This window comes from Sinohyriopsis cumingii, chromosome 14 (assembly GCF_028554795.1).
Source record: "Sinohyriopsis cumingii isolate HCF-2022 chromosome 14, ASM2855479v2, whole genome shotgun sequence".
NCBI lineage: Eukaryota > Metazoa > Mollusca > Bivalvia > Unionida > Unionidae > Sinohyriopsis > Sinohyriopsis cumingii.
This window is the reverse complement of record NC_142974.1, coordinates 74,573,778-74,597,495: the sequence shown is the minus strand read 5'-3', so window position 1 is coordinate 74,597,495 and position 23,718 is coordinate 74,573,778. Positions and strand designations below refer to the sequence as shown.

The 23,718-nt window shown below is 37.4% G+C and overlaps 1 protein-coding gene across 2 annotated transcripts; it reads left to right on the top strand.

Moving 5' to 3' along the window:
* The first annotated feature begins 6,461 nt into the window (after window positions 1-6,461).
* Window positions 6,462-23,146, top strand: LOC149784165 (uncharacterized). 2 transcript variants are annotated; one of them, XM_089933219.1, is made up of 4 exons: window positions 6,462-6,568; window positions 12,661-12,843; window positions 17,981-18,190; window positions 22,828-23,146. In XM_089933219.1, the coding sequence occupies exons 2-4, from the start codon at window positions 12,672-12,674 to the stop codon at window positions 23,073-23,075; spliced, it is 630 nt and encodes a 209-aa protein (XP_089789345.1). In that variant the 5' UTR covers window positions 6,462-6,568; window positions 12,661-12,671; the 3' UTR covers window positions 23,076-23,146. The 2 variants fall into 2 exon arrangements, with proteins under 2 accessions (XP_089789345.1, XP_089789346.1); XM_089933220.1 differs by lacking the exon at window positions 6,462-6,568 and adding an exon at window positions 11,759-11,778.
* The last annotated feature ends 572 nt before the right edge of the window (window positions 23,147-23,718 follow it).

The window sequence follows — 23,718 nt, the reverse complement described above, 5'->3', positions numbered from 1 at the left end:
GGCAAAGAATTTCTCCAAAATGTCATCATCGACAAACAAAATCCTAAAGAAGTCTTCATGAGGGCAGGCAGAAATGTCTTGCTGCAAATGGGCAAAGACCTTTTGGGCCGACGAGACATACCTATAAATGCCCTGCACGCTACCGAGTAAAGCATTCAGCAAGGACAAGGCAGAAAGAGACGAAGAAGAAAACACCCTTTCACCAGACTTCACACGTCTAAAGCTAGAAAGGCAAAGAAAAGAAGAACCGTTATAGACTTAGACGTTTTCGATTATTGAGAAATAGAAAAAAATGATGCACCGAGAGTCTTGCGCCTGCTCCAAGTCGGAACTGGATCTGTTTGCCATGCCCCCCACCATGATGACCGTGCAAGAATCCCAGTGGGTGGAATTTCATCTCGTCTCCTCTTTGACGGATTCCGCTCCCATCGAGTTTGAAATCAAAGGACAACCCGAAGATTACATCGATCTGAATAGCAGTTACCTGTATTTGAAAGTGAAAGTGATCAAAACGGACAACACCAATCCAGGAGGCGATGCTAAAGTAGCTCCTGTCAACAATTTCATGCATTCCTTGTTCAGCGAAGTGGACTTGTACTTGAATAACAAACTGGTCAGCAGCAGCATGGATACTTACCCATATCGTGCCTACCTGGAAAATCTCTTGACGTACGGAAAAGAAGCCCAGAATACTCATCTGGATGCATGCGTGGTATGGAAACCTGACACGGCAGGTGTAGGCACGTTTAGCTACACAGTCCTGACAGAAGATGACAATCCTCACAATGGGGGTTTAACGACCGTCGTAAGAAAATTATGCAAGGGCGAAGTTTAGAACTGATGGATCGTTTGCATTTGGACATGTGGTTACAAGAAAAGTATTTGCTGAACGGGGTGGATATCCGTCTGAGACTGAATCGTAGCAGTGCCGCTTTCCATTTGATGGCCCATGCCAATGAATACAAAACTATCATTCAAGAAGCCCGACTTTACGTGTGTCGTGTGGAAGTGTTACTTAAAGTGGGAAACGACGTCAGTCAGACGTTGAGCAGAACGACCGCCAATTATCCTATACGACGCGTAGATGTGAAAACTTTCACCATTCCCGCTGGACAGCGATCTATGATCGAAGATCATCTGTTCCAAGGACAGTCAACCAAACGTTTGATTGTTGGTATCGTCAGGAATTCAGCCTTCAACGGAACCCATGATCAAAATCCTTTTGAGTTTCAACATTACAATGTGTCCAAGATCGAAGTCAATCGCGACGGCAAGACCTTGTGTACCCAACCCTTTGAGCCTAACTTTGGTGTCGCGAAGAATTATTTGAGATCGTACTTGTCCCTGTACGAAGCCACGGGACAGTTAGGAACCAACACCAGTCACGGTATTTCGTACGACGATTATACAGGAGGCTATGCTTTGTGGGGTTTTGATTTCACTCAAGACCAAGGCGGCGACGAGGGACATTTCCACCCTATAAAATCGGGTCATATTCGTGTGGAACTTCAGTTTGCAAATCCACCTCCAGATCACACAGTGAACGTCATCCTGTATGCAGAATTTGACAATACCATATAAATCAACAGTTTGAGTGAAGTCATTCTAGACTATTAGAAGCCATGGAAAACTGTTATCCCTCTTTATCTAGTGGAGAAACTTTGGAGATGGAATGTGAGGAGACCGGGAAAGAAGAATCTCAAGACAAAGACGAAGAAGTTATCATGATGAAGTCAAGATGGCCAGAACAAGAAGCCCATTTAGTCTCCTGTTTTGCCAAACACTTGGTCGAAAAAATGACGGAATTGATCAAGAAAGATTGCTATGGATGTCAAAACGATCATCCCAGTCAAATTCAACACGATAAATGCCTGATGCTGAGTCAAGAAGAAAAATTGGACGAGTATCTGGACGAAGCTTGGAGTCTCATCTCGGACGAAGTCGTGTTGCATCAGTGGTATAAAGACTTGCGTGAACATTCTTGTCCACCATTAACCACTCAAGAGATCCAACGTAACAAAGCTCTCCTGAATCAGAGTGGGGAGACGAAGCGAAGAAACGGTTATTTGTCAGACATTTACAAGCAAAAAGTCAGGATCGAATTGATGACTTATTATTAACTGTGAGGAAGAAAAAAACCACACAAAACATGGATACCTGGAAACTTTATTACCTTTTGAACCACAGTTCGTATACGGCTTCTTGGAATCCTGTCGTCTGTGCTAAAGATGAACTCCCTCATCGCAAACCTCAAGACCATCTAGCTTATGTCATCAACACGGACGACAGTCATCTCCCAGGAACCCACTGGGTAGCCGTCTACTTTCCTCAAGAAGGATGTGTAGTATATTTTGATTCGTATGGATTGCCCCCTTTGGAAGACGATATCATTGACTTTATGAGAAGAAATGCTCAGACCACCCGATTCAATAATGTGAAATTACAAGGCACAGATTCCTTGGTATGTGGACAGTACTGTGTGTATTTTCTGCATCATTGCAGCCTGGGCTATTCCTTAGAACATTTAGTGACTCATTTTGATCCTCGTTCTTCTTCTAGAAATGATGTGAAAGTAGATCAATGGTTTTGTGACCATTATGCTTATATTTTGTCTCAAGCTAGGAAATGTAGTGTCCATCAATGGCCTAATGACTTCCAACAGTGGAAATCACAATTTGATTCACAACGTTGTCAGCCCTGTTTAAAGTAGAGTGTTAATTGAAAAAAAAAATTTGATGTTATATTGTTGAGATATTGTTAAAAAATCTTATAGTTGTTTGTTAGTGTTAATTGATTTTGAATAAAAACTGTTGTTTTTAAAAAAAAAATGCCTTTGTCTTTTGTTTGGCTATAAGAATTTTGATTCATGCTCTTTGACTTCTTACTATCCCTCTGATGGCACTCATTGAACGTTCCGGCTCGAAAACCGTGGAGAGATGTTTTCCTTCACGTCCGCGCTTTGACTTTAAAGCCGAGGCAGCCTCCAGACTAACTATCCATTGTCGACTCATCCTCCTACGAAGATGTGCTCCAAACTAGCTAAGCTAAACGAAGCCTACGTGAATTTGCACAGGGTCAGACACAGTCTGATACCGAAGCCAGAAGAGATAGAGAATGTGAGAATGCTAAAAGTCACTAAAGACCTGATATAAGAGCTCTTCAGAGAAGAAGTGAACAGGGAGAAAGAAGAATGGACAGAGAAGTACAGACTTCAGAAACAGCAGAGAGAGAGCAGCAACAGCAGCAACAGCAGAAGCAGCAACCTGAACCTGACAGAGGCTTTGTCGATTGTCGTATCGACACCAAAGAGTTCTTCTTCTCTTTCCGAAGAAACAGACCTATCGTCAGAAAGTCTATCGTCAGAGGACATCGCATTCTTAGAAACAAAAAGATTGCTATAGCTTCAACTTTGCACAAACACAAAAAAAATCCAGCCCTTTTCAGGGCTACCCAATACTCTAGAAAAGAAATAACAATCCATTTGCCAATGTGTGTATGTAAAGTAGTGTGAATATAAACACTGACTCTTTTTTATAGTGTGAGTGTATGTTTTGTGTATATGATTGTGTGTTTGTAAGTGCTCACGTACGTTTGTGTGTATAGTAGGTTAAGAGAGTAGATTTGGGGTTTGATTGGATTGCTTTGCGTATGTGGATAGTATATTATTTGTTTAATAAAATTTTTTAGAATAGTGATGGGTAGTATAAAAAGTGAGTGAGTGTTTTTTTTAGGTCCGCACGTTGTTTGGTCATGATCTAGGTAATATAACTTTGGTCTTGGTGATGTTTTCCTTCACGTCCGCGCTTTTAGTATAAATTGAAACTCGCTTGGCAGTTTAGCTACCCTGTTCATTCGTTAACAAGACAATGAATACAGAATAAGCAAACGTCTTGAACTCCAGATACGTCTGGAATATGTCAGGCGCCTGTTAATTGAACTGGCCGCGGAGGCCATAGTAGAAGAGGAAAGAATAAAGAAGGAAGAGGAGGAGAGAAGACAGAGGGAAGAGGGGGAAAAGAAAATAGGAGAGAGGATGGCTTAAAAGATACCAGAGACAGAGGATTGGGGTGCTGAAGCCAATCATCCTCCCTCTGCGCTCTCAAGAAAAACAAGTAAAAGGAGGCTGTGGAAGAAGATGTGTGTGTGGTGCCAGGCCTGGAAGGTGCCATCATTAACCAGGTGTCACTGGAGTTCAAAAACAAACAGCCCTTTTCAGGGCTACCCAATTCTCTAGAAAAGAAATAGCAATCGATTTGCCAATGTGTGTATGTAGAGTAGTGTAAATATAAACACTGACTCTTTTTCTTAGTGTGAGTGTATAAGTTTATGTATATGATTGTGTGTTAATAAGCGCTAGCATAGGTTAGTGTGGATAGTAGATTATTGGGATTTGATTTTAATGATTTGGGTGTATGGATGGTAGATTTTGGGTTAGTTTATTGTTGGTTAGCGTATGTGAATAGTAGATCATATGAAATGAGAAAAGTAGGGGATGTTTTCCTTCACGTCCGTGCGTTTTAAGTAATGATGTAGGTAAGATCAATTTTGTTTTAGGGGGATGTTTTCCATCACGTCCGCGCTTTAACTATAAGAACCCACAAAGTTCGTCGTTTGCACCATTCTAAGGAATAAAAAAAGAAGATGGAAGTGTCCCAACTGTTTAATGATTTAAGGCATGTTTATTTTTGGATGGTGGATGGTAAATATGGAGTTGAAAGGATTGAAAGAGATTGGAGGTTAAAAGCCAGTGTGCACTAAGTGAACGAACTAAAATTAGCCAGGGAGATGATAGAAGGATTAATTGAAGAAGAAGTGAAGAGACTGAGAGGGCTAATAAATCCCATTTATGTCAGAGTGCGGACATTAAAAGAGGCCCTTGAGAAGGTAGAAGAAGTAAGCAGGTTTTTGGAAGAGATATAAAAAAGGTCAGAGTGGCCCTTTGTCAAAAGGAGTGTTAAAATATTGAAAAAAGGGAAGAAAAGATGAGAAAGGTGACAGATGAAGAAGTGGAGAAAATAAAGGACAGGTGGGCAAAAGATAGAAAAAAAGAAGAAAATAGAAAGAAAAAGGAAGAACTATAGAAACTGAACGCAAACTGGATAAAAATCCAACAGAAGTTCCGAGCCATGGGTCACCCGGACTGGATACCGGAAAATGAAAAGCAGAAGAAAAAAGTAATGATGGAAAAAATAAGGGGATGGATAAAGAAGTGGAGGAGTTAGAAGAAGAAGAAGAAGAAACCCAAAGGCCCTTTTCAGGGCCACCCACATTTCTCGAAAAGAGATCGACTTTCAATTGCCTACCCCTTTTTTATTTAATATGTGTGTGTGTGTGTGTGTTCTATCCCTCTCCCCTGTTCCCTTTCCATAGACCCCTCAGGTCGGGACCTTGTTAAAATAGGGTCCCGACCCTGTTCCATTTTGTCACTCAACAGATGCACAATCTATTCCCATGTTAAATTTACATTGCTCCCAGATTGTCCCATGAGTTTTCCCCATGTTAAATTTCCATTGTCTCCAGATTGTCTCATGATTTTTCCCATGTTAAATTTTCATTGTCTCCAGATTGTCCCATGACTTTTCCCCATGTTAAATTTCCATTGTCTCCAAATTGTCCCAAGGGGTCCTGTAATGGTAATTCCCATTGTCTTCAGGGTATCCCCATTCACTATTTGCGTATGACTCAGCCGGGGATCGAACCCACGAACCCCGCATCCGAGGCGGACGCTCTACCCACTAGCGGTCATTATTATTTTTTTGTTGTAGTTGTTATTGTTGTAGGGTTTAACGCCATTTTTCAGCACAAGATAGGCTATACATGGCGGCCAGTATAATCGGTGGAGGAAGCACCCAGGAAAACCCTGGGAAGAACCATCAGCCCACGAGAAGCTACTGGCAGCCTTTCTCACGTACCAACGTTAGCCGAGCCTGAGACTCGAACTAGTGCAGACAGAAGTGAGATGGCAGTGATCCGTAACGGTGAGCGCTTTAGACCACTAGGCCACTCGGGGCCCCCTATTTTTTTTTTTTATGTCGTCGTCAACTTCATAATTACGATTATTATCATAGTCGTCGTAAAACTAAGTCCTTATGTCTGCCAGTAACTATCTTCACTTAAATCGCATGTTTATTATTATTATTATTATTATTATTATTATTACTGTTATTAGTAGTAGTAGTAGTAGTAGCAGAAGTAGTAGTAGTATTGTTGTTGTTGTTGTCGTGTAATATTTTTTTTCCGTTGTATATTTTGTAATTTGTATTTTCGTTGCTACTTTTATATTTATTGCTATTGATGTTAATGATGATGATATAACCGTTATATGTGTTGTCATAAAGCACAGAGCTTGTATTGCTAGGTGAGAAACTGAGAATCACCGTTCTACACCTGGCTAATGCACTCAAGTGTGTCCATTGTGACGGGTATGTCTTAACCTTTGACCCATAGATTGCAATCTTAAAAAGCATGCTGCATGATATGCAAAACAAATGAGCATTGTTCCCCACGATTTATATAAGGATTTGAGCATAAAATGTTTGCCATTATATAAAGAAGAAGCTTGACTATGGTGAGTACTGGATATTTTAGCTTTGTTTATTATCATTATCTCTAAGTCATCTCGCTAAATTGTATTTCAATTAGGGTTGATCAAAGTCATTACAGAATAAACTGATATGTTGAACCTCGCATATCTCTCTCTCTCTCTCTCTCACACAGAAACACACACACGCACACACCACCCACAAACACACACAATATATATATATATATATATATATATATATATATATATATATATATATATATATATATATATACCCATACAAAATAGCTAAAACCCCTCCGTCTTATCAATACGAAATAAATTTCGAATGTTTTAACGAATCGAAGGCATTGTGAAAGAAAAACGCACGAGAATTTGACAAACTTAGGTATATAAAAACTAAATTGCAATATAAGAAAGCTGTACGAAATAAAGATCCAATTGCTTTATTATTCTTTATTTCGTAAATATTATGGTGTAAGGCGCAATTTGACTACGCCCCCTACCTCTCTCGCATACACATACACACACACAATCGCGTTGAGACGGGGACAAATTCACATTTCTGAATGTGCAGATCCATTTTCTATATTTTTTATTGCTGCTGTTCTATGGCTTAACGTCATTTTAAGCACAAGATAGTCTATACATAGCGGCCATTTTAAATGGTGGAGGAAGAACCCTGGAAAACCCAGGGAAGAACCACCGACCCACGAAAAGCTACTAGCAGGCTGTCCCACGTACCCACGCTAGCCCACCATTGGACTAGAACCCACGCAGACAGAGGTGAGATGGCAGTTTTCCAGAACGGTAAGCGCTTTAGACCACTCGCCCACTCGGGGTCCTCCATTTTCTAGAAACTATGCGATGCCAGTGAGTGTACTGCATGTAGTGAAATGTTCATATTCTCTCAGTAATCACGCGAAGAAGATAACGCAAGTAGGTCAGCAGAGAAAAAGAAAACAAACCTACTTTTTTATGGATAGATACTAAACATATATAATGTGACCTACTTCGCAATGTTCACGGTATATAAAGCATTTAACTTTACAACAAACTTAAACCATATTCCGAATTTGTATAGCTTGTTTCTGCTGCAGAAGATGGTCACGATGACGAGCATTCTAACATAATGAGCAATGCCAATTAATATAGGCAGGGACGATGGTACAGTTAAGATAACCGTGTCATTACTTATGGGCTCGACAATATTGACTGTAAGAAGTTTAGAAATATAATGTCACAAACAGACGATGCATATCTTGATGGTACCGCAATATACTACCATGGAGAATCCATTAGAAAATATAGGTACATTATCATATTTTTGAAACAGCCACACCCATATCCCACTTACATACTAACACAATCATGAGAAATGAACATATATATTTTCTTTATAAAAAAAAATGTTTATTTTAGTAATCATAATAAAGAATGCAGAGCCACATCAGTGTTCCTTTTTCCTGCTGTGAAAATTGACAAAATATCAGTCTTAAACCGTATGTTTTTCATACAGGACAATCCCCATCTTTCTTCTTTGTATGGTAATCGCTTAACCGTTTCATCAAATCTATATTTAGTAATCATGTAATATTTATACTCGTTTAGTTTGAAATTAATTTAGACTTTCCGAAGTGATGACCTCCTGTTTTTGATGCTGATATCCTCAAAATATATCACCTCACCTTTATACATTTCTTTTCGTTGGCAGACCAGTGTCTCCCATTATTCGTTATGTTGTATAATCGCGACACTGTCCTTTTCCGACTAATACACAAGTTATAAAAAATACCTGCATACAGTATTTTTTATTAGTTAAACATTTAAACAAGCATCCGGTTTTCTTTTGTTTTACTAATATTCAATCTTAGATAAAAAAAAAAAAAAAAAAAAAAAAAAAAAAAAAAAAAAAAACCTTAAACATTTTTTAAAATTTCCCCAAAAGTTGTATTGAAGATCTAAACCATATCAATGTTTTCAGTTAAAGATTTTATGCGGTTTTAAACCTTTTTGTTGCTACAAACTATCTACGTGGCCTTGAACTGCCGATGAGAACATATCTCCGTTTAAACAGTTTAGCGTTATTGTTGTGGCTTTGCATTTTTATTTGTACAATAATTAAGTTTTTCTTTCGTTATTTAAACTAGTATTATGACTAAATTTTACTAGCGCTCTATGAGGAATAACCGAACCATAAATGTACATGCAACCGCCATTTGTTGATACTTTTTCGTATGTCTAGTGTTTAATATACTTGAAAAGCGAAGCATTCTCAACCGTTCGTGCAACTTAATCAAAAAAGGTTTCACAAATCACTAAGTAAAGTTAATATTGTTATGCATATTACATACATGTACAGATTTCGGAGATTACATGACCACTTTCTTTAGTCCATATGTTAATTTATATTTTTATTTTATATTTATTTTTATTGTCTTTTTGAACAATCAAACGCCCCAATAAATTTAACAACAAATTAATGTATGAAGCATTTTACTGTTTAAATGTTATGTCATATTTACGTATTAACTAGGTGTCATCATATTTTCATTTCATCATGTTATCTTCCATATTATACTTGCCATCGGGGCCCCGAGTGGCCGAATGGTCAAAAGCGCTCTCCGTTCCGGATCACTGCCATCTCACATCAGTCTGTGTGGTTTCGAGTCTCGGATTCTGCCATTGTGGGTATGTGAGAAAGCTTGCCAGTAGCTTCTCGTGGGTCGTTTTTTTTCCCAGGGTTTTCCCGGGTTCTTCCTCCATCATTAATACTGGCCACCATGTATAGCCTGTCGTGTCCTGAAAAAATGGTGTTAAACCCTACAACAACGATACAAATACTTGCCATCTTGTTATAATTGTCTGCCCTTTCCAGAGCTTTTCTCTTTTGATAAACGTTGTACATTTATCGTGTTTGTATTTTGTTTGTGATCTTGTAAGTGTTTTCATTACAATATAATATTTTAATTGGCTTTATTTCTATCCTACATTGTCCAAGTGGCAATCAGTGTTATCGTTGTCCCTTACTAGTCCGTTACACATTAGTTAAGTTAGGCTTTCAGATGAGTTGCTGTTACTGCATTCCACGGCATTGTACCTTTATTAAGTACGTTTTGGTGAAGATATTATTATTCAGTCAAAAGCACGATACTGTGACAACCCCCCGACCCCATACGCTTTGCTAACGTTTTCCTTTTTAGATCCAATTCGAGGGCGTTTTATGTGCCCCAGAGACGTACACCTTGGTAATTAGGTGAGTTATTGTGTGTACAATATCGCACAAAAATCTGATCACTGCAGTCTAAATTTCATGCTTGCTTTAATATAACTAAGTCCATATGTTAGGTATTATTGGTCGAAGAGGCATGCACTTGGCACCTAGATGAGTAATTGTGTGCATATCCGACCAAAATGAGGTGACTGCGATCTAAATATCATACTTACTATGATAAAGTCCCTATTAAAGCGTTATTAGTCGCTGATAAATGCAGCTTTTCGTCAGTACTCACACACATCATTGCAAATAGCACATGTTTTTGTTTCATTTGTACAGGATAGGGATGGCGGGGCATATGTGGTACAGGAACACATTTAATATTTTCTTGTATGGTATTACGCCCTTACACCCTGGTGACCCTTGTCATGTTGAGCAGATATACTGCACTTCTGGGTTATGTAGTTTAGTCGGATTCTAAACAATTCCGGATTAATTATTATTAATGTGTCTAATTATGTCCTTCAACTAGTCTCTATATATTGAGTCGACTCTCTTGTTACAGTATGCAACTAGGTCATTTTCTCAAACAATATTACTAATAAATAGGTCACTGCTAGCTATATTTGGTGGTAGATTGATTTTGATTAATCTTTGTGGAGTTAGAGGTAATTGTAACCTATATGTCATGGTCAATATACCTTTTCTTAGATTTTTATTTTGTTTCTGAGCTCAGTTTATCTATAGCAGTGTTTGCATTTAGGCAATTTTCTTACACACTATTGATTCTTGTCAGATAAGGTGGTATTTAGATGAACCAGCTGGAGTATAGCACCTTTCAGTGAAGGCTGGATCAGTGTGACACACATTTCACGCTTCAGTCGTTTTTGTTAAGCTTTGCGTTTTGGTAACGTGCTTGTACACTATTGCATGTCTGTATGTATTTTGATCAAGAGAACAGCAACCATCAGTGAAAACCGTTGTCATGGTTCAATGAAATGCGCTTTTCCTTTGCGTTAAGCTCAGTTTCTCTTAACAATATCTTTCTTTCCGATCATTTCTTCAGACATTATTACTGGCTCAGCGACCCATTTTTTTTTTAGTAAAAGTCCGTGGACTGAAGAAACCGTAAACACGGCGCGACCAAAAATGATATTATATATCAAGCCCTGGTTCTAAGAAAACCCTACATATCTAAATATGATCGTACTCCATTATAAAATGCTTTTCAAATCTCCGAACAGAATGAATACAAAAATATCTAACTTGTATGATAGCATTAGTTTATTAAAATATTAATTGTGCCTACTATCAAGCAATCTTCAATAGGAATCCAGGGGTAGCACTTTCCTTTATGTATTGTATATATTTATAGTTCTCTCTCTCTCTCTCCCTCTCATATATATATATATATATATATATATATATATATATATATATATATATATATATATATATATATATATGTGTGTGTGTGTGTGTGTGTGTGTGTGTGTGTGTGTATTGCTATGCTGCCACTTCATGTATCTTCGAATCGGCTGATTTTAGCCAGAGCATCTTGTTGTCGAACGTTGTCATTTTGAGATGTACCCTCGTGCATCGCAATGCGCGTTACCCGTTCGTGTATTTTGTACAACAATACAAGATTTTAAAATTAAATTACCTGCACAAACATACGAAAATGAGAATAATATATTTGGGTAGGTTTGTCATGATCATATTGTCTGATACTATGTTAAATTAGAAGAATTAAAACGCCGAGTTGTGTGTATTACTGTCGTGAGGTCATGTTCCGTCAGCATGGTCGATTTGGATTGGCCGATCAATTGCAATGCCCACCAATACACGCTTTGTTTACCAGAATGCTTACACGTGCCAAGCTTGTATGTAAAGTGCGTAGTTGTTCCAAGTCAGGGACAAATAAGGGTAGGAACTTGAGGCAGCAGACGGATAGAGGAAGGGGCTGGTGAAGTTTGAGATCTGGAATAAATATTGATTAAATCAAGAAATATGAGAGGTAATTTTGGAAAAGAAAAATTGTATGAAATTTTGAAGAACAATTTGGAACTTAGACTTTAAACTACAAGTTTCCAGAAACAGGCGAATTTTCTACACACGAATTTCGGAACCCAAATGTTGATTCCAAAATTAAAAACCTATTGCCCACATTATATATGTTTAACAATCAGGCTTATTTTTAGTAAATTAGACTACTTTTAGCAAATCTAGATACATCCACTATGTTCATATCTACTGGTATAATTCTGTAAGTAAAAGTTGAATCTGTGAACTGGTAAAAAGGTGTCGTTCTGTTTTATAAATGAGAAATATTTGACTAAACCTGTCCTGGACTTTTAATCTTTCTTTATTGTTGTTTTTATCTCTATTGCTAAAGTTAGACGAACCCTTGTAGCTTCAAGGTCAGAAAAAGAAAGCTAAAATTCTGAGTAATGTTCCAGACCCATGAGGTTACTGTGTATATCATTACATACATAGTAACGATGAAACCATTCTGTTCAAGTTGTACGTTTGCCTTTAAGTATGAAATTGTATGATATATATTCCTGGTCCATGTGGATGGACTACACGGATATAAAATATGTATGACTCTGAAAACTGGTCACACTGAACGTTCACGATTAGATGCTGACGCCTTTGTCAGGTATCCGAGTTTTTAAATCCTTCGCATCACGGAGAGAAACTTTACGCGCTCACCTTTATTAGTTGGTTCATGTTATATTTCATTTCGCTGTATTTTCCTTTTTTCCTTCACTGTTATTCATTTTTGTATTGTTTAATTCATTTACTTCCTCCTCCCATTATTTCTTTCTTCTTTCATACTGTCTTAGCTAACGTTTTCAAAATACATTACTTAAAATCAATATGTTTCTGGTTACAGCATAAAGAATCATGGCGTCAAGAGGAACCCTGATGGTGTGCGGTATATTGTGTATCATGTGGATGATTGAGTCAAGTGATGCCAGTTATTCGAAACCTCTGAAGTATCCCATAAAAATAACATCCAAATCAGCGATACAGCTTCTTAATCTAATCCTCCAGGTCGACAAGAGACTGAAAACAAGTAAATCTCTCCATTTCCTTTCCCTCTCTATTTCTCATACAATTCCAACTTGCTATGATGTCAAAGTCAGGGGTATTGCTGTATGAAGTTAGAAAATGATTGCGTGTTTGTTGAAAAGCATTCGTCGAAAAAAAATGATCGTTCTGGAATGTTGTGCTTCATTTGTTTTAGAACGTGTCTACGCCCCAATTTACAAAATGGCATGAACAGTCATGATACGAGGTGACACTAAACTGTGCTACGAGTAACATGTACTGCCCATTAACGGGACTCGCAATGATCTGTATAGGTATGATTTTGCAATCGGGTATCGATTACAATGGGTATGAAATCTCGCTGTCCGATGTCATATGAATTTAGAATGCATTGGATTTGTCTTCGCTTGTTTCATATTTTCAGCTTTCTTCTGACTGAGCTTAGTGTTTTTGACAAATTCAGAGGCACTCAGACAAAAAGATGAGGTAACCGTTACATTAGTGCCGAAGTTAATGACATCCTTTTACAAAACTATAGTTACAGATAAAGATCAGCGCTATAATTTTCATTGAAAGGAGCGTATTTCTCAATTTGAACACGACGCAAATGATGCACAATGTTGTACCATATGTCGCACAAACAAGTATTTGAGAAACTATTCTTGCACTATAATGAAGCTGACATGTTAATTTTTATTTCGGCGTACTGAACGTCAACAATTGAACTATATTTTGAGATACAAAGCAGAGCGAATTATGATACAAGGGAGATAGCACATTATGCAGAGAAACTATGAGGGACAAATGGGTTACGAATCGCTAAAGGCGGATGTGGATCAAATAAAGAAATTATATGTATGTAATGTATATGAGAGAGAGTTCATGATGCAAGTATGATGGAATCAGTTGAAGATTATAAATCTCTTATAAGAAGCAGGCAAAAATAATAGTGATCATAATGTAAACATGTACATCTTTTTTCTTTAAGTTTTCCAGATAGTAATTTCTTTCCCATACTAGCAATGATGTCACATTAATAGTAAAGAACGGTATAAACGGGTGAATGGTGCAAAATGAATTACTTGGCTTAGAACAAGCTGATGTTAGAGCGGGTTAATATAAAGAAGGCACTTTTTAAAAATTATATCAGTTAATTTTGTAGCTATTTAGGAAAACAAAGTGTACAATATATGTAGTAAACTACGAAGAAGCCTTTGATAAGTGAAAGTAATTGGTTGTACCATTCTATGTTTAGTACAAAATATTAGCGAGACATGTGTATCAATAATTAAGGTAATCTATACTGATTTACAATGTTTGGATGCTCTGTTGTGTTTTTTTTTATCAACTTTATCGTGTTTTATGGCCTAGTAGTCTCGGGTTGAAAGATCACTGGCACATCTCACCCAGTCTTCGTGACTTTGAGTTTTGGCTCGATTAATGTGGGTATGTAAAAATAAGCTTACTAGTAGCTTCCCTATGGTCGGTTATTCTCCCCAAGTCATTGTTGCATTAGGTATATAGACCGTCATGCACGAGTATACCTTATAGTTATCCTGGGGAATAATGAACGTTCCTGTCAGCAACATCTACCGAATTTAGAGATGTGTTCTATTATTGTTTCTACAGCAAAAAAAAAAATAAAAAAAATAACTGCATTTCTATTTGAAAGCAATATGCACGATTACGGTTCAACTTCACTATTCTGTCTTTCGATATAAGCAAGGGAACTTCAGCTTTATTTTTATTTTCGTGCTATAGGGCACTTAATTTCAAGTATAATTTATGTATCGTTTCGATGAAGTAAATGTCCTTGTGGACAGTTGGATCAGATTATCTTGAATATACATGACGACTAATGTTGACAAAGGTTTGGTAGGGACTCAAGATGGCGGCGCAAGGTGTGCGCGCGTTGCATTGTGGGTATTTGCGTACTCAATCGTGACGTCTGTGAAAACAACCCATAAACTGATGCACTGCAGACCATGTATCGATATGACTGAATAATTGTTAAAGCTACGTTAACATTCCTAATCTTTCTCACACACGCACACAATAATATTGCCATTATCTGATTCAAGTCTTTAGCAAAAAATATTTACCCAAATGACAACCACGCTATCGCTATACAAGCGTTACTGACTTAGCGTATCAATATATATTTATTATAGGTTGTTGTGAGTATTTGCAATTTGTGTTGATTCATACGCACGGGCTATATTTACCAATAAAGAGCACCCCTTTATGGTGCTCCTTTTTGACCAAGGGGTACATGTTTGCTATACTGAGTGTGGTTGTTTATCTCTCACTAGCCGAACTATATTATGTGTGCTAGTTTCCTTTTTTGTATTGTTTGAGTCCGATATATCCGCAAAAGTCGAAAAATGCAAACAGTTCAATGCTAATGAATATAAGTACGATGCTTGCCTGTTTTGTACGAAACTATTTCCTCTTCAACGTGCAACGTTTGTAAGACCTGGTCCAATGACATTTATTACTAAGGCAACCGAGGGAAACGACAGGGAAACAACTCTCGCAATGAGAGGGATGTAATCAGTCAACACGCTAAATCTTTATCTCTGGCAACCATTGTGGGAGACACAACCGGACTCTCCCGCACCGAAATTAAGACTTCGAGAAACTACAGGGACTTAATTTGAAGAGAATGAAAGGTTACCGGGCGGAATTCTACCATCTAACCAGGGACACGTGATTTGTACGGATCGCAATAGTCATGTTCTCATCGGATTTGGCCTCTTGTCCCTTCATTGTCTGCATGCATTTCTGACGCTTTTGTAGAATGTTCCCCCGATTGTAGGCACCCCAGTTGGCATAAGTCCCCCCCCCCCATCCTCCCAGCACGTCTAAACATGGCTGTAGAGCCTTAAGTCCGGGCTCATTTGGCATTTTACAGGATCCATTGAATTCCAATGTTAACATGTTTCCTAACCCCGGATGTAGGACCCGATTTTCGTTTTAGCTGTAGGCTGGATATACAGAAGGTATTATAATTACATCCTAATGTAACGTTATTGTGTTACTATTCGCTGACCACTCCGGTGGCCTAATGGTTAGAGCGTCCGCCTCGCATGCGCGAGGTCGTGGGTTATATTCCAGGCCAAGTCATACTAAAGACTTACAAACGAGATACTAACATCTGCTTTGCTTGACGCACAACATTAAGAGGTTAGCTTTAGGAATGGTCGGTTTGGTGTCAGGACAATGTGACTGGGTGGGACATCATGATACATGTATGAGGCATGATGCCCCAGTGCTAGACATAACTAGAAACTGTCACACTGCAGAAATCGTAGCGATGTTGCTGAAAAATTGTTAAAGTTGCGCTAAAAATCCAAATCTCTCTCTCTCTCTCTCTCTCTCTCTCACACACACACACACACTCTATTATGAGAGAAACTTAATTTACTTAAATTGCATTCGTATTGGTGGCTTTCTCAGCAGTTTTGAAAGAGTATATTGGTTCTACAGATGTAAATATTTAATCCTATAACACATATTTAGGATGTAAATTTTACTAAAGAATCCCGTGCTACACCTGTCAAATACTTTATCATTCAAAACAAAGGAGGGATGCATTCGTTTACAAAGAAAATCGTGTTACACCTGACAAAGCATTATTTCCATCACTGAAGGCTATGCATGTTATGGAATGAAGTCTTCTAAATTTGGTAAATAAAAAACCTGCAAATACAGTTTTCATTCTTTGATTAAGTGAACTATGGGTCGAAAGTCTGAGTTTTCCTGATGCAAACGATATTGAAAACCGTTTGTTTATGATTTTGATACAAATCTTCAAAGTACTGAGTAAATAATGAGTTTTGGAAGAATTTACATGCAAATTAACTGGTCTTTGTTTTTGGAAAGATTTTAATTTTGTCTGGATTTGGCAAAGTCTAGTGAGGTCAGTGGATGAGAAAATGAAATGATCTTTTAAAATGTTTACTAATATATTTGAAGATACTTTTTGGCAAACAGTTTTATTAAATTGAATCGTGACATTTCATTATTTATATTGGTTGTTGATGTTGTTGTTGTTAGGTTTAACGCCTATTTTCAGCTCACGATAGGTTATGCATGGCGGCCAGTATTAATGGTGGCGGAATAACTCTGGAAAACCCCAAGAAGAACCACCGACCCGCGAGAAGCTACTGGAAAGCTTTCTCACATACCCACAATGGTCCAATCCTGGACTCGAACCCACGCAGAGAGAGGTGAGATGGTAGTGATCCGTAACGGAGAGCGCTTTAGACCACTCGTTTATATTGCCCACTGAGAACTAAATTGTGGCGATAGTATATTTATACAAGTCGTTGAGAATATGCTTAGTCAATACATATCTAGACTGGCAGGCGTTTATTACAGGCGTACATATCTAGACTGGTAGGCGTTTATTACAGGCGTACATATCTGGACTGGTAGGCTTTTATTACAGGCGTACTATACTCAGAGGGGGTAATTTTCAAATAATGGGTAACAGAAAAAGATGTACAATTATTTATAAAGAAGGATGGAGTGAAATTTTAAATGTTAATTTTGAAATTGAATTTCATTTATAAATATCGTCTGTATCGGGAATTACGAGAAAGGTTTGACCTACTTTACAGAAAAAAAAAATGCAACAGAAGAAGAATATTAGAGTTGTAAACAAAATGATAGCATAATAAATTTGAATAATGTATAATTGGATAAATTAAAATCGGACAAGATTTGAGAAACTATCATCCGCTCTTGTTGCATGGAAGCTAAATATCTTATATAAGATACGTCTTTTATGCTGCTTGCTGGTTACAGGGTTTTATTTAGTTGATATTGTTTGAACATTGTGCAACATTATTTTGTTTTTAACTTAAATTAAAATAAAGAAACATTAGAATCATGGTTAAAAGTAATACTTTTTCATTAGTCACAGATACGCTATATTACATTTGTGTACTGCATTATGTATGGATTTTTATCATGAACTCCTGGCCTTTATTACAATTAAGCTCATTGTTGTTGTTGTTATTATTATTATTATTATTATTAATGTCGTCGTCGTCGTTGTTGTTGTTTCAAGCTGACCAATTTGTCACAAGTAAATTTGCAGCAAACCATCATTCTTTAATTGTCAATATTTATAAGTTTATTCCATTAATTTCCAGCCGCGTGTCCACAAAATTACAATTTGTATGACAAGGACAGTGGTGGAAGATTCTGTTACCGTTTCGTTTCCGACTTCTGCAGAAATCAATCGGCTGCTCAAAAATATTGCCAAAGTCAAGGAGGCAACCTAATCAGCTTTAACGAACCAAATTTTGAATTTTTTCGCCTGAGAGCAGCGGAGGAAAGAGCTTTCTCTGATCAACAAATAGGTAAAATAAATCAGAATTTACTCAAAGATTGCCATTTTCTCTGCTACAGTTGTTGCAAAACGCATGCACTTCTTGTGTTCCTGTAGTTAATGTCACAAAGTGATTAGCAAGTTTGTTATGTTTACTGTCTGTTATTTTCGTCTTCGGTTAACATTACAAGATGATATCAATCAGAACGACATTAAAATGAGGTTGTCAGTTAATGACATTACATTGTGAAATTTACCATATTTGTCACATTTTCTACTGGCACTGCACAGGCAATTGTTAAGCTATGTATTTAGTTTGCACACTGTTAACGATAAGTCACTCTGTTTAATATCAAGGGTTGTTGTTTTTTAAATATTGTAATGGATCTTTTACGGCGACGTAGCTGAAAATCATGTCAGTGATTTATTATGTATTTTCTTCACTAGTCTCTCCGTGCTTCCATCACTAAATTCATTTTTTTTTTATCCTGTGATATATAAGAGGGTGGATATTATCTCCTTCACATGCCCCCAAAAACTGACCTTTTTGTCTATGTATGTATTTATCTATCTAATATCCATCCGTCTGTTTAATATTTCAAAACCGATTAACTAATGGACACCTAGGTCTTCATAAAGATGGTCATTGCTTATTTTTTGATGACATCTGTAGTGTACAGTTTTTAATTCACATTTACGATTTGTACTCGCCTCTGTTATATGCACCTTGTCTTGGGATGTTTTCAGATTCGCGTTTAATTATATGGATAACTATGCGCCAAGTTTCAAGACAGAACCGTGGCCCATAGTGGCCTTGTCGTCCAATGTGCTCGCATTTACCGATCAATGCCCCCACACCGTGTATATGTGACCACTCCGGTGGCCTAGTGGTTAGAGCGTCCGCCTCGGATGCGCGCGAGGTCGTGGGTTCGATCCCCGACCGAGTCAAACCAAAGACTTGTATTACTAGTACTAACAGCTGCCTTGCTTGGCGCTCAACATTAAGAGGTTAGTGTTAGGACTGGTTGGTCTGGTGTCAGAATAATGTGAGTGAGTGGGACATCATGCTACATGTCTGCGGTATGATGCCCCAGTGCTAGACATCACTATAAACTGCCACATTGCAGACATCGTAGCGATATGACTGAAACATTGTTAAAGCTACGTTAAAAATCCAAATCACATCACATCACACCGTGTCTGTGTGAGCTCGAATCTCGGACTCGGCTAATATGGGCATGTGAGAAAGCACCCAATATCTTCACCTGGGTCGGTGATTTTACCTGGGTTTTCCCGGGGTTTATTCTCCACCGGTTTTTCTGGCCAGAGTACATACTGATAATCCCATTTGAATTAAACGTAAGATATAGACTGATATTATCAACATCATGGACGAGTTCGGTAATGAGCATGTACCCGTGCATAATAATTAGGCGATCTTGCATAGGATTTTCCCAGTATATTAGCCTTACTAAAAGTCACAAATTTGATAAAGAGTTTGATCGAACTTGCAATATGGCTTCATGTCATCACGATATTGCATTAATCTGATAATGAGCATGCTACCCGAATGCTTATGAATCTGTCTTGCATCCACCTGGGGCTCTTGATTAGTGTTACCCTCTTGAGGTTATATGTCTAGTCCTAATTTGTTCAAACTATGAACACATGCTCAAATCATTGAGGTTTCAGACAAATTCCATAATCAGAAAAATCCTATCATACGAACGCATTGTTTGGAATCTATATTTGTTTTCTCTGATTTTTGTCAGACGTGATATGCTGCTTCTGTAAGCAAGGTCATGGACTTAGTTGAAACTAGGTAGCACCACACTTCTAATGCAGTCTTTATCATCTAAGCGAGCCTACTAACACTCATGAAACCAAATTTGTCATCTAATTTGATCAAACTCGGAATGTGAGCTTATATCGTCAAGATCTTGGACTGCTTCAGTAAGGAAGGAGGTCGGTGCGTACAATGTGGTGATCTTGCATCTGATTAACTGGTCGTCTTATCAGTTTCTAAGCCGTATGTGTTATGTTAGAAATATTATCATCAAGATATTAACGAATTCGATAATAAGCAAGAGACTGTACATACTGAGCGATCTTTCATCTTTAAAATACGCCTTCATCTTTAGAAAGTATTTTTGAAGGATATAATTGAATAGGTAAGATAAACAGGGTGTAAAGTTTGGGAATTATTTACGCAGGCTCTTTTATTACACAACAGGTAAGCCAGCTTAGTAAAACGGCCAACTGTTTGGTCATGTAAGCATTATTAGACCCACCTGGAGCTCTTGATTACTGTTTACAAACCTAGATTACCTTAAATCATTACTTGTTTAGATGATACACTTTGAGTACTATGCATTTACTGAAATTACATCTTTGGAAATTACCTAATGCTTTTCTGTGATTTGTTATTATTGTGTATTATTCAAGTTTAAGTACTGAGACATCATCTTGCAATTGTTAATAATCAATTCTTACGATGAAGGGAAGATACGGTGCCATGTGCAATTTGTTCCTTTGACTTAATTAGCATTTGTAAAAAGTTCATAGCCATACTGATGATCTATGCATTATATACGTAGACTATTTTTATACAGAAGGCCTTCTGCGACCAGTGCATGTAAAAAATGTGGAAAAGGCGAAAAATTTTAAATTAGAATTAGTCATATATATATATATATATATATATATATATATATATATATATATATATATATATATCCGTAACTGTAGGACAATGAATATGTGCGATTGAATACGACCATTGTGTCACGGTCTGCAAAGTTGGAAGGTAATGAGGTTAAGGGTTTGGAAACGTGTAATTAAAATTAGGCAATTAATCATGCTTACTGTAGAAGAACCACTACTATTCTTGTGAATGGTTAGTTGATATGCATCAAACCTGAAATAGTGGCTTGTATGATTTTCGTGCGAAGACTCGTGTATCGTGAAGAACCAGGCTAATTACCCGTGTATCATTCACACCTAATACAATGGTCATACAAACGTTCACTCTGAAACCTGCTAAAAGCCGGTTGTTCGTACAAATCAGTCTGGTTTCAAGGTGCGTACAGTAGTCAAAACGTCATGAATAGACTTATAAACCATTTTATGAATGTAAAATAAATGGAAAGCAGCGCAAAAGATGTTCTGTTATATTATATAATGTCGATGCCTATACATTGATATTCAAGAAAAGAATGACCTATATTGTTTTAAAACTTGTACGTCTGCAACATGCGTCAATATGTAAAAGGCCAAGGTCACTTTAGTTTGAATTTTTTTATTGCGTTATAATTGAAGTTTGCAATGTCTTCTGGAAACTGGCTTGGGTTCTAGCTAGGTAATCGGTGACCACATTCTGGTTTGTCTATGGCTCTGTCAGCATTGCCAAGTCCAGATGTATCGCGTGCTCGCGTCATGGCCTTTATAGCTAGTCATATAAGCTATGCATTAATGTTGATTATTTCATTGTTAATTAACCTAAAATGATTGTGCCAAGAGTAAATATATATATCCACTCGTGTGAAAAAAAAAAATATAACAAAGGTAGGCAATTGTGCGCAGTTAATATTGACTACCTTTATTTTGTACAGATTATATGAAACGACAGAATCACGCATAAAGCGTACTGTAAGTTCTCGTTTAAAAGTAGTTACATGCTCTGAGCTACTCTAAAGATGTTTTTCTTGTGGGGTTTGACGAATATTTTTATGTACAAAATGTGTTCATATGTTTCGATGAATATTAATGTATTCCATGTATATCATAAAACAATTAAGCATATTGTGAAAATGTAAGAAAACATGTTATTTGAAACGAAAAATATTTACATTGAAGCAATGCCCCCCCCCCAATAAAACAAGTGTTTATCAGCTTGATAATATTGTTTGATATATTGAAAAAGGGCTAGTGCTGAGATCAAAAGCAAGGCATTATTTGCTGACAGGATAAATGTGTTCAAAGAAAAGAAATAACGTCCCGCGATATTATCTTTTTTTTTCTTCACATAATTTCGCCATTATAAGTACCGCACGGTGGCCCAGTGGTTACAGCGTCCACCTCGGATGCGAGAGGTCGCGGTTTCCAACCCCGGCCGAGTCATACCAAAGACACATAAAACTGGTACTAATAGCTGACTCGCTAGGCGCTCGTCATTACGAGGCTAGTGTTAAGACTTGATGGCCAGGTGTCAGCATAATGTGACTGGGCAGGTCATCATGCTACATCTCTGCGGCATGATGTCCCAGTGATCGACGACATCACTATTAACTGCTACACTGCAGACATTGAAGCAATATGCCTGAATTGTTTTAAAAGCTACGATAAAAATCAACACACACACACACACACCATTCTAATGATCAAGTTCCCATTACAATTATTTTCATGACACTATTCATTTAAATGCAGCTAACCTGATGTATTTGTTGATTGCAAAAAGGAAAACCGAAACAAATACACCCATTGTTCAGTCAACACAATTGTGCAACAGTAATTACGCCCAGTCCTATTATAGTGCTGTTAATACAAAGTGCAGAGTCGTCATTCATAAGCTACTATTACCATGAGACGTTGTGGTCCGTTGAAGTACAACACGTTCGTTTCAGAATAAGCTGATATTGCATAAATCGATTCACCTTTTCTATGTAGGTATTCCTGGCCCTAACCTGCGAACGTGTCGCCACTTCTGGACAAGCGCCAGCGACTACGGCCGAGAGACCATGTTCCGCTTCATCAACGGTCACGAGATTAACCCAAACAGTATCGTGTGGGTAGAACCTGTGGTATTCAACACAGGGAAAAACTGTGTCGTTATGGATGGATATAATCAGTACCTTCTAACCGATTTCAACTGTGCTCTAGACTTGGCTAGTCCACTCTGTCAAATTTTCCTATAACACTATTATTTCAAATTAATAGTATTTAATTGACTTAAGGATTAAACAGAATATAAAACGTACAAAATTTATGTTTTTATTGCTTCGTTTTGTTTTGCCCTGCTGGTATGGCCGCTTTTTTAAAAACTCGGCTATATCACATCCAAATAGTCTCTAATATCTCCTATAGTATATTATATAACTAGTATCAACTTCGTCACTATGTAATCTGTCTAATCTATATACCTTATCTATTTATCGTATCGTATCGTATATATCTGTCTGTGTATGTATGTATGTATCTATCTATGTATCTATGTAATCTATGTATCTATCTATGTAATCTATGTATCAATCGTATCGTGCGTGCGTTTGGATTGTGGTCTGCAGTTCCGTATTTTGTATAGGGTTCGAATTTTGAAGAAAAACAAACTCCCGATTTCCTCACTGGTTATGCTGGATATTTACAAAGACCTTGTATATATCGGGTATTGTTCAAAGAATTTTTAATTCCCTCTACTTTTGTGAATGATTGATGGGTGTAATATGGGTTTTAGAGTATAGCTGGCCTTCTCACTTCAGGCTCCGCTTGATCATTTTCACTTCCTGAACTTGAGAGTTAAATTGCAAAGAAAGCCGATTGCATTTGTTTTACATTTGTTAT

Coding starts and splice junctions, on each gene's coding strand:
- LOC149784165 (XM_089933219.1), top strand. CDS start 12,672: ATGGCGTCAAGAGGAACCCTGATGGTGTGCGGTATATTGTGTATCATG. Junction 12,844..17,980: donor CGACAAGAGACTGAAAACAA/GTAAATCTCTCC, acceptor ATTAATTTCCAG/CCGCGTGTCCACAAAATTAC. Junction 18,191..22,827: donor TTTCTCTGATCAACAAATAG/GTAAAATAAATC, acceptor TTTTCTATGTAG/GTATTCCTGGCCCTAACCTG.